General features: G+C 38.5%; 1 protein-coding gene across 1 annotated transcript in view; it reads left to right on the top strand.

Moving 5' to 3' along the window:
- GABRG3 (gamma-aminobutyric acid type A receptor subunit gamma3) overlaps window positions 1-12486 on the top strand; it is a 707345-nt gene that overhangs the window by 403181 nt on the left and 291678 nt on the right. The window contains exons 4-5 of the mRNA XM_079128443.1: window positions 6542-6762; window positions 9054-9136. Coding sequence (XP_078984569.1) covers window positions 6542-6762; window positions 9054-9136 — 304 coding nt within the window. The remainder of the gene's footprint in view (window positions 1-6541; window positions 6763-9053; window positions 9137-12486) is intronic.

Here is a 12486-nt window from a genome sequence, read left to right as displayed (position 1 = left end):
GACTATTATAAAGAATAACTAATAGCAGTTCTTTTGTTTGGAAGGGGTGCTGGGGATTGACCCCAGGGCCTCATGCATGATAGGCAGCAGATCTACCCCTGAGCCACAGCCCCAACCCCAGGGGCATCTTTTACTGATGCATTTATCTAACTAATTACAGATGGTGTGTTAATGGGCAGTAGCCTACTGGGGTAGAGAGGCTGCCCACGGACGTTTGTATTGCTGGCAACCACAGATTTCAAAGATTCTCTTCATTATTAATCTATCATTTTTTCTGCTTGTCCCTCTTTGGCAAAAGAAGGCAAAAAAGTATGAGGAACTAAAATTTTTGAGTTTTGGGGACAATACAGATGGATATTATTAAGAAGCATAATTTTTCTTCTGTTTTGTCAAAATGTTTCACATGCCAAAGAAATTTTAGTTAAGAATCATTAAGTTCTCTAGTTATTAAAACAAGTGAGAATAGGCCCTCCACCAACATGATGGTTTAGATTGGAGGGGGGATTCTGCATATTTTCACCTGTTACATTTATTAGTATTTCAGACACATGAGTTTCATTGCCATTTATGAATATGAGTTGTTTATTTTTAGACATTGTAAAAACAATTCTTTTTTCCTCTGCAGAAGGAAGATGATTAATGCCATTACAAATAAAGTTTATGAGAGAAAGAAAAATATTTCTCAGTGGGTGGGAAGTGTTTCCCCAACATTTAGTCAGATGTAGACACAATAAAACATCCACACCACGTACGGTTACATGATTGTGTGCCCTCTTAGCTTGGAGTTGTGGCAGGATTTCATTATACAGAAGGGCAGTTTCACATTTTATGGTGTCTCCTCTGCTATGGAAAAATAGCATGCAGGATGAAGCAATTCTTGCCTGTGAAAGCTTTATGCCTAGTTCCTGAACACTCCAAACATGCAAAAGCTTATCTTAAGGGTGGAAGATAGAATGCAAGAAGTCATTTTATCATGTCCTTTTTGCAAGAGACACAGAAATGAGAGAAATGGAGAATTAGTTTCCACAATGGAACTAACAGGAATGTGGAAACATAAATGTCAGAGTTGGACAGGTCCTTGCATTCAGTCTACCCCCATGATCCCTTTAGGCAAATGAGGAAACTAAAGCTGAGACAGGTAAATGACATCATCAGTTTGTAAACAGGCAAAAGTGGAGGATGATTCTTCCCTGGGGTTCTTTCTTGCAATGTTCTGAAGTCAAACACCTGGATTTTGGCTGCTGTATCTCCTTTAGTTCATATTCAGGAAGTAGATTTTGACTGTAGAGTTAGAATGATTTGTACTCAGTACCTGTGTGAATGTCTGGAAGTTACTTAATCTCTTAAACTTCATTTACCCTCTGCAAGGGAGGATTCTTATTGTCTGTCTTGATAATCCAGGTTCCTGGTACAGAAAGTACCTGTGTCTGGTGGAGAGACTTAGGTAATGAAGCCATCCTATCCTGCCATTCAATCCCAAATTTGCATTTTAAAACTGTCTTAAGAAGAAGAAATGAAAATAGGTACCTTAGTGGGGATAGAAAATAGAGAAGACAGAAAGAGAAGACAGAGGAGGGCCCTTGCTGGTATTTATCTGACTGCTATTCTATAGGCTCATTCAGAAGTTTATTATTTGGGTCAATGAACTCAAAATAATTCTGATCTATTGAATAACTCTAGTACATTTTTTTTTTCAGATTTCTGAGTTTCAGTTTCTCTGATATAAAACTGAAATTAACAAATTGAAAAAATGTTTTAAACAACTTTAGGTTCTTTCCATAACACATTATAAGGGGCATTTACAGGAAGTATTGACTGTCCTGGCATCAATGAGCCCATGGGTGGACTCAAGACACATCAGGGAGAACATTGTCTCCTCTCATTCCTTAATTCAATAACCAGGGTTAAAGGAAAGTAGTTAACACTTTTGAGTGCCTTTATATGCCACACTGTCCAGTCTTACATTCTCGATTTTATTCAAAGTATTGAGCATGTTCTCTGTACAAATATAATTATTTACTCTTAAATCATCATCATTAAGTCCAAATCCTGGCACAAGGAGGAAAGGGGGCTGTTTGCTTCCTCCAGTCAATTCTGCAGGGATGCTTTTGAATTTGTTGCTCCCTCTGCTGGGAGCTGTCTGGTATCTGTCAATGTGCTCACTCTGCACCTTACCAAGGACTTGGATGAATTTGAGTTGCCTTCTCAAGAGTCCTTCTTATGCTTCTAGAGCCCCACATCCCAGGAGTCTTCTCTTTCCCTACTGTATGAATTGGGACAGGCTGGGGATTGCTGCTCTCGTAAACAGCTCTGAGTGATTCTTGCCCATGATCTGTCTAAGTATGCATCAGCAAAGGCTCTGCTCCACACAGTCTCTTAGGGCCTGAAAAGGGGGTAAATGAATTCCATATGGGTTCTTCAAGGGTCCTCTGAGAAATGGCACACACCACTATGCTCATATTTCATATAATCATAAGTGAAGTAGCCACACTCATCCCCAAATTGAAAAGCAATTGTACCATGTAGCTGCAAGATGGGGATCCACATGTTTGTTAAACAGTTCCAATGACCACCATGATCTGTTTCTGTGTGGTAAATACTTATCCCCCTCTCCCTCCTCAGGGAAAATGTACTTTCCTCTTCTTCGAAGGAGGCAATCCAAAAACCAACCTTATCCTAGCCCCAAGGTCAAGGTTACATTGTATTTGGGGACTTTTGTATTTGTGGGTTCCATATCTAGAGTTGATTCAATCAACTCTAGATTAAATGTATTAGGGAAAAAAAACCCAGGAAGTTCAAAATAGAAAAATTTGAATTTGCTGTGTGTTGACCACTAAGCTGAGTCTGTTTGAATGAAGTGACATGTGGACAAAGGCTGCTGCACCTCCCACCTTTTCACAGATCCTCCCTCTCCTGCAGCACTCGTTTGAGCGTTGCTCAACTCACAACTCATTTGTGTTCTATGTGGTTAGGCCCATGATAGCTACATCTGTATGGACTATGTTCAGACTTGTTTTTCCCTGAACACTATCCCCTAAATAATATAGTATAACTATTCACATACACTTACATTGTATTAGGTATTGCAAGTGATCTAGAGTTGATTGAAAGTGTATGGTAGTGTGTACATAGCATACAAATATTATACCATTTTATATAAGAGATTTGAGCATCTGTGGATTCTGGTATCGGTGGGGGACCTTAAACCAAGCCATGCAGTCACTGAAGGATGACTATATGTAGGTACGTGTTCCTATAGAGACATCAAATCTAGCGTTGGCTTTTTTTGGGCCATTGATCAATATACTAAAAAGAATAGATATTTAAGCTCTCTTCCTCCCCACATGTATATGAATACCAGGATGGAAAAGGGCCAGCATACCACGATCAACTGGTTTATAGCAATTAAAAATCTACTGGGCAAATATTGAATGAGTAGGCTCTGTCCCTGGATAAAGGCAGGGTGTTCTTGTATTATCAGCAACTCTGGTCCTGAGATGGAGCTCCCAAGCGCTGTTTTCTTCTTGACTCTTCGCTCTGTTGTCTAACATTCTATTCCTTTTCTGTTAACCACTTTGGTTATTTTGAAGTGAGCAGTGGAGAACTGGGCTCCTTCAGAGCCTAGAGTGATTTTTCCAGGCCACTGTTTGCCCATGAAGGATAAGAATAATAAGGCTCATTTAAATCTCGAATCGTCACTTTTCTGCCTAGCCTGTAGTTCCTTAGGAAGAAATTTCTAACGATCATAACAGTCCTCTTCGGATGAAACCAGTGCTCAGCCACTTTTGCAAATCACTTCTCAACAGGATTCTGAGATGGCATCTGTGCCTTTGGTGTTGCAGGCCAGTTACCTCTCCCTCTCTCTTGCTGTCACTACTTCTTTCAATCTTAAGTACAGTTGTCCCTTAGAGTCTGTGGGAAATTGTTCCCAAGACCCCTCAGACACTAAAATCCAAAGGTGCTTGTGCCATTTAAAGTAGCAGGGTATTTGCAAAGACCCTATGCATCCCTTCCCATATGCTTTGAATCATCTCTAGATGAATTACAATACCTAATACAATGTAAATGCTATGTAAATGGCTGTTATACTGTATTGTTTAGGGTAAATGACAAGAATAAAAAGTTTGTACATGATCATTACAAATGTAATTTTTAAAAATACTTCAAATCTATGGTAGTTGAATACCCAGGTGTGGTCTTATGGGTAGAGGAGGGCTGACTACACAGGTAACTTGGCTCCATCAATCTTCGGTGGAAGATCATACCTTAATCATTTCCTTGAGCCATAGTTGCTTAATGAAAGATTTTACAGGGTGAAAACTTAATTCATTTAGAGATTTGATTATTCCTGCAAAGTTGATTTGACAGTCTTTGGGCATCAGGCAGTTCTGCCTCTTCCAGCCCTCCCAGGCTCTGAGTTAGCCTCATCTTTCTTTTCTCTTTCATGGCTGCTTTAAGAAACAGAAGCCATTAATCCACAGAGGCACTTTTAGGAAACACATGAACTTTAGTGAGATCCCTGTTTGCTGATGTCACACAACTCCTGCTACAGTTGCAGATCCTTGTAGAGTTGAAGTTTCTGGGGAAGTTCCCTTGATAACCTGCCTCCCTGTCATGTGCTTCTCCAGCTGCTCAAAGCTTATGCAAAACTCAGCTTCCCTGTTGTGTATTTCCTCCTACATTGAGGACTTGGGTACTTCCTTAGTCTGTTTTCTTTTGCTATAACAAAGTACCCAACACTACATAACGAATGGAAGTTTATTTGGTACATGGTTGTAGAAGCTGGGAAGACCAAAGCATGGCACCAGTATCTGGTGCCGGTCTTTGCTGATCATGGCAGGGCAGAGGATGTCACGTGGTGAAAGAGAACAAGCATGCTAACTTAAATCTCTCTTCCATTTCTTATACAACCACTAATGCTATCCTGGGGGCTGCATACTCAGGACTTCATCTAGTTCTAATTACTTCCCAAAAGCTCCACTTCCAAGTGCCAGTAACACAAATTTGGGGATTTCCAGCACACGAGTTTTTGTTGGACACATTCAAACCGTAGCAGATGCAGTTCATTTTCTATCATTAGAATTCTTAGCACCTGTCTTATTTTTCTGCATGCTATGTATGAACATTAGACACACTATTTTTTAATCTTAAATACTTACGTAAGGCCTGTCTTCTCTGATTACAGTATAAGCTATATTAGAGCCTGGGAGCACTTATTGGCATAGTGCTGGGTTTCTGATCGTTTTCAGGGCCTGCCATAATCAATAATGAATGAATTAATTAGTTAATAGAGAGCTAGATTACAAATCAGCAAGTCGAATTACCTCAGAAAGGTTCTATAACTAGAAACTCAATGGAAAAGATAACTATAGGATTTGCTAAGAATTACCTACAGTACCTAATGGAAATTATAAAAGATATTTAAGATCTCTAGCTATTGGTTTCCACATCCTTCTTTCTCTAGATATGATGGTAACTTTTTAAACTGTGATTATGGGAATGACCTCTGAGGTGGGCCAGTTGAGAGATAGTTTTTAGGTCCCATAGTGGTTTCAGGCCTTTCTAAATTATATGATGGTCACAGCAAAGCCTTATTGGGTGCTGTGCTCTATAACCTGGGCCTTTGCCTCTGTAAGCTGAGCCTCTTCAGCCTTCTGTTGGAATCAGCATTTGACTTGAATGGCTATTACTCTCTACAGTTCTTTGTTGTTTTCATTTCTTCCTTTCTTTTTGTTTTGGGTTCTATTGTTGAAGAAGATCTTTTATTTTTCATATTTTGTATTGGTGCATTATAATTATACATAATGGCAGAATTTATTGTTACATATTCATACATGCATAAAATCTAACAATATAATTTATTGTAAATCATCCCCCAGTGTAGGGTCATCCTCAGTAGACTAGAGGAAAGTGATGAGGGAAGGCAGAAGAGGAGAGAAAGGAGAATGATCTTGCATAAAAACAAATACTATCGTTATTATTGAGTTATGGATCACTTGCTGTAAGCCAGGAGTTAAGGGTTAATCTTTTTTTTTTTTTTTTTTTTGTCTTTACAAAACCTTTAGGAAGTGGACATTACTATTTCCCCCCTTTTACAACACAGAGAACATATATTCTGCTAGACCACACTATCAAAACTTGGACTTCTGAACACAGATCTGGATCCACACTCTGTCTCCTTCAGTCCCTCCTCATACTTTGTACATTTATTGCAATTTAAGGCTACAAAGCAGTGTCACACATGTTATATTATTGATTAGTCATATTTATCATTTGCTGAATAACACTGTGTTATAAACTAGGTACTGTATTAGTCATGAACAAAGAGAGAAAGGAGAAGGTGAACATGTAAACATGGAGGGAAAAACAGACTTCGCTGATGAAAATCAAGGGAAAACAACTTCTGACAAAGAAAACAAAACATATGAAAACATATGTAGAAGCTGGGAAGACCAGCTTCTACATATGAGAGATTGTTCCTCTCTCCCTCTCTCTCTCTCCCTCACTTTCTCACTCTGCCTCTCTTTTTGCTGTGTTTCAGGAATACCAAATTGATATATTTTTTGCTCAGACCTGGACAGACAGTCGCCTTCGATTCAATAGCACAATGAAAATACTTACTCTGAACAGCAACATGGTTGGATTGATATGGATCCCAGACACAATCTTCCGAAATTCTAAAACAGCAGAAGCTCACTGGATCACCACTCCCAATCAACTCCTCAGAATTTGGAATGATGGGAAAATCCTTTACACTTTAAGGTAACATGTCCCTTGATCTCTTTAAATTTTTAATTGACACATAGTACATGTGTTGTTTGTACATGGAGTACAAATGGAGTACAGTATGATACTTGTATATAACCATTAATCCAATCAGGGTTGTTAACATTCCATCTCCTCCAGTATTTATCATTTTTATGTGTTTGGAATTTTTGGACTTTTCTAGTTGTTTTAAATGCACAATAAATCATAGACTATAGTTACCCCATTGTGCTATAAAATACTAGAACTAAATACTGCTGTCTAACTATGTGGATCTTTAATTACTTATGGTCTAATTTTGGATCCTTAATTTAAGTTATTGTTGAGATGAGACCCTATTTTTATCTATAAGTTCTGTTCTTTCTCATGTTTCACATACTATAGCATTCTGAAAGAGTCTGTCCTGATGGCAATTGTGTAAAAATAAAGGCATTCAAATGATCTGCAATGAATGTGAACTAATTCATTCATCAGAATCCATTTATGCTAGAAATTAGTTGTGAAAATTATCTTTTATGTGTTTAACTCCAGGGGTCCACTCAACTAGGAAAATACAGATGTCTTAGAGTCCTAATTAACAAATGTCACTATAGTCAAATATGAGATCACCACGACAAAGGACAAAGTGGGTGTTCCCCAACTCATCCCTAAAGGAAGATGCAGCCACCCTGCAATGTGCCCTCTTAGAGGCAGGCGGTCCTCATAGAAACCCAGGGAAGTGAGAGAAACTACTTCACAGAATCGAATTGACTTTCCAAAGTCATTGCAGGGAAGTAGTGTGATCAGAGTTTGACCTAAGTCTGCGTCCACAGTGCTCCCCACACCCCCAGAATGGTCTGAGCTTACCTAAACACAAAACACATTCTCCCCCAACCTGATGGCCTTTTGCTTATTCAGTACTTGGATCAGGAGGATGGCACCCTCCAGCAGTGGCCTCTGAAGGGCATACAACTCAGGAGGGCATGGCTCTCCTGTCTTTCTGGACCTCTCAGAAGCACTGGACACTCACCTCTGTTATAACAGACTCTCTGCCCCTGTCACTAAAGGTGCATGGTTCTCTCCTGTGCCCCATGCTACTAACCTGTGGCTGCTTCTCATTCTACGCTTCCTACCTCTGGAATTGGCCCCCACCTTTACATGTTCCGACTGGGTTGGCTCATCTGCTTCCATGACTTTAAAACCATATCCATGCTGAGGACCAGACTGTTTCTTCTGGACTCCGGTTTCTTCTTGGAGACCACCTTCCTGTCTCCTGTAGGCTAACAGGCATTTCAATTCAGTATGGCTCAGGGGACTATGACTTCTCTCCTCCCTTTGACCCATGCTCCATGTCCTCCCAGCTTAGTCCATATGACCATAGTTCCCTCATGCACCCTTTCCTTAGAGCTCTTGATTTCCCTCCTCCCACACCACACATCCAGTGTCATAAGCTTTCAATTACAGGTGCTTGTGGCCCTGAGAAGAAATCAGTGACTCCTAATATTGAACAAGTGCCCGTAGTACAAATGACACAGACAAATATCAAAATAAGCAGAAGATAAGAGAATATTAAAGTTTCTGAGAAATAATAATTTTGCAGACAGGGAACAACGTCAACAACAAAAAATGACACAACAGTGAGGTGTGCTGATGAAACACATTGATAAAGCTAGAGTTTGAAACAGGTATTTCATCAACTCTAAAGGAATACCAATGAGACTCTGGAATGAAATTGAGCCTTAGTAAATCCACAAGGAGACATGACCTGTCCTGGGATCCTACATAAATACTGTTACACAGGGTGTCTGCTCTGGAAAGATGCAATATGTGCAATATGCCACTTAGTAGAGCCATCATCTTCCCCACAAAGTAGGGAATTGCCCAAGTAGGAAGACCCCCCCAACAAGTGGATTGATTTGGCATAATAGCTATTTAGACAAATATACCAGTTTCAAATGGAGGAAGGATTTCATTCAAACAGATTGAGAACAACAACTTTTAAAACAACAGTTGGATTTTTTCTCCTCCCTGACTTGGCTTGCATTTCTAGACACAGTTGGAATGTTACTAACTGGAATTCTCTGTTTCTGGTTTAAAGCAAAACAAAATAACACAACACAAAGATAACCAGAGGGCTTCACTGAGTGAACAGTACAATGGCCCAGAGTGAGTTGCGTGTGCTGGACCCTGCATCATGCGACTTCCCTCCCTCTCCCTGCATCCTGGTGCCTCACTGGCCCCAGTGGCCTTGGCCAGGGACTTGACTGTGTTATTTCTGACCCCAAGAGTGATGCTTGGCTCTTCCACAGGCTCACCATCAATGCAGAATGCCAACTGCAGCTGCACAACTTCCCCATGGACGAGCATTCCTGCCCTCTGATCTTCTCCAGCTGTGAGTACCCTGGTGGGGTGTGAGTGCTGTGCAGGGAGTGACCAGTCTGGTGCTGATTTCTGGCAAGTAGACATGCGACTGGTAACAGTGTCACTGTACAACCAGAGAAAGCTGATGACGGTTGTGGTGTTGGCCACCTGCTTTTACTCTGTATTTTCTTACATAGGACTTATGTTACAAAATAGATAAATTTCGTAAAGTGAAGAGCAACTTGTCATTCACCATAATATTGAAGGATTCAGAAACTGATGACCAACTTATCAAAGATTTATGCTAATGAGATGTGCAGATTATTTGAGGTATATAAAATTCTTTTGCAATATTTTTAGGCTTAATATTTTAAGGCAAGGTGAATTCTTTCTAAATAGGAGGAAAAATTTCCCTTTAAATCTATTTGTATTTGTCTCATTGTGCTACTGTAAAGTACATTTTTCACAATATTTTATCATCTAACATTTCATTTGTGATTTATATCATAGCTAACAAGCAATCACTTAAAAATTCTTTAAGATGGCATCTAATACTAAGCACAAGAGTACATGTAAAGGAAATATCAAATATCAAATTTATTTGCTTACTCATAAAGCTTTTAAGCAAAGGACAATGTGGAATATATCTGCTGAATTTATGATGGTTCATTTTAAATGTGTTAATCACTAGTACTTATGTATGACTCACAGGAATTTAATTAACTTTATTTGCTTTCTTTAAAATTGCATATGGAGCCTGACAAACAAATCTGATGAAATCTCAGGCAGACATTGTGTGAAACAAGAGATGAATACACTTTTCAATTCCTTTTAGGTTTAGAAAAAGACAAAAGGGAAAGTATATTTTCAGTGATCTCCTAGACTGTATTAAAGTATTCTTCTGTAAACAATCATTTAATTTTTTAAATCTAAACTTATTGTATTTGTTAATAATGCAAACAATTGATGCCTAGCCAGTGGATATGAATACTTATGATATCTGGTAACCTTGCTTGAGGTCCATTTAGGATAGTTCTCTATTTACTCTTAAAGTTACAGAATCATCCAAAACAATGCTTTGTGAGTGACTTTTGTATAACACACTTACACATACGTACACAATGTTTATGAGTGATTTGTCCAATTCATAATTTACCAGCTAACCCAAGTTGGTTCTGTTGATCCTTCCAATGAACTGATATGGTCTTAACTCATTTATTGAGTTTGTCATTTCAGTGGTTATTTTTTCATTATTAGACATTCTAGTTTGTTACTGCTCCTTATCACCTGTGCAATTTTGGCTGACTCTGGTTTCTTCACCAAATTCTTAATAATGGCTATTAAAAATTTCAAAACATATCAATATCTTTGTGGGTAGGATTTGCACAATTTGTTCAGTTATTTGTTAATTTAAGTTCATGTTTCCTGGGACTTTATCCGTGTATTTCTTTGAGGCTTGTATGTAAAGAGGCTTTTTCTAAGGATGATTTGTTCTGCCTCTCTCTTGTATTTCTATCATTTTATTTTTTATTCTCACTTATTAAACTAAAGAAACTGCTAATCATTAGATCCACTTTCTAGCACACAATGCTGCTAATTCACTACTATTTGGTGTGAAATTTATGCTAGTTATTTCTTTTTTAATATCTTTATTATTAGGATGTAATCTTCATGCAGTAAAACAACCTATTTCCAGTAAAGTTCAATGAGCCTTGAGAATTGCATATATCTATGTAAGTACAACCACACACAAGATAATAGAACACTCCCATTAGCCCAGATAGTTCTTTATGCTTGTGTGTGTGTGTGTGTGTGTGTGTGTTGGGGATTGAATCTAGGAGGACCTCGTGCATGCTAAGCACATGTTCTACCACAGGACTGCATCCCCAACCCCTCTTTTGCATCTTTGCAAACAATTATCTCACTCCTGGCCCATGGCATTGCTGATCTTCTGTCTATTGTTACAGATTAATAGTGTTTGTTATAGAATTTTGTAAGGTATGTCTGACTTCTTTCACTCAGCATAATATCTTTGAGAGTCATACATATTGGTATATGTATCAATAATTCATTTTCCATCGCTGTGAATTAAAATTTAAGCCTTAATACCTGGGCCATACAGATGGTATGAACTAGAGTTCACTAGAGCTAGGCTACTTAAATGTCTTCATGATTTCAGGCTTGTGGTTGAAAATTCTTTACCCAGAAATGCATTTTTTTCCTCTTATATGTTTTCCACAGACAAAGCTGGACAGGGAATCTTCTTTAAGGGAAAGTTTTTTCAGGTTCCTTCAGCTGCAGTTTCTTCAATTCCATAATCCAGACTTTAATGGGTTCTCTGCCCAGCATGACTCCTCGGCTGGGGCCAAGCCCTGTTGCTTGCTCATGTGGGGCCAAGGTCCAGACCAGCAGAGACTGGCAGATTCCTCAGCACTCCAGTGCAAGCCTGCTCTTTGGGGTCTGATGATTTCCTTTACTCTCTCATGTTTTCAAAAATGTTTAAAAATTTTACAAAACCTTTCAAACATTCCATTCCAGGAGGTGATTTTCCACATACGTGGTTTTCAGTACTGCCAGAAAGAAAAGTACTTATGTGAATTGTTTTAAAAATATTTTACAAAAATAAAATAATTTAAATTCTTAAAGGGAACTCACATAGACACACCATATGGGGAAACACCATTCTAAAACCTGAACTCCTAACAGGCCTTTCTAGAAGGCATAGAGTATAAGGAAGAAGTCTGTCATGGTAGGAAAAATGGTTTGCAAGACCATCCACATGTATTTCCACGTCTCTGGTATAATGTGCTAGTGAAGGGTGATCAGAATGAATGTATAATCCAGGTAATGAGGTCTTAGGTATAGTGTCAAAGACCCTTTTAACATGTGGGCAAATAAAAGATATTATATCCGAAAAATCATGGTACTGAATAACTAGATTGATATTTGGCAACCAGATAAAAATAAATTTATAGTGAAAAAACTGGGTATAGACTACTATGTAGTAGACTAGAACAGCCAAAATCTGAAACATTCACAAGTTTAAAGATGAGTAAGGAGGTAGAACAACAATGTTGTTGATGTCATTGATGTTGCGAATACAGAATGGTATAGCTACTCTGGAAGACAGCTGGGTAGTTTCTTACAGAATTAAATATACTTTTATTATATGACTCAGAATTTGTGCTCCTTGGTGTTTATCCAAATATATTAAAAACTTATGTCCACACAAAAGCCTGTGTACAAGTATTTATAGTAGCTTTCTTCACAATTACCCAAATTCAGAAACAGATGTCCTTCAATAGATGAGTGATAAACAAACTGGTACACCCAAACAGTGAAATACTCTTCAATGTCAGAAAAAAAATGAGATATCAAGCC

This window comes from Sciurus vulgaris (genome assembly GCF_902686455.1).
Source record: "Sciurus vulgaris genome assembly, chromosome: 2".
Lineage (NCBI taxonomy): Eukaryota > Metazoa > Chordata > Mammalia > Rodentia > Sciuridae > Sciurus > Sciurus vulgaris.
The sequence above is the reverse complement of the archived record's forward strand: the minus strand, read 5'-3'. Positions and strand labels throughout refer to the sequence as shown.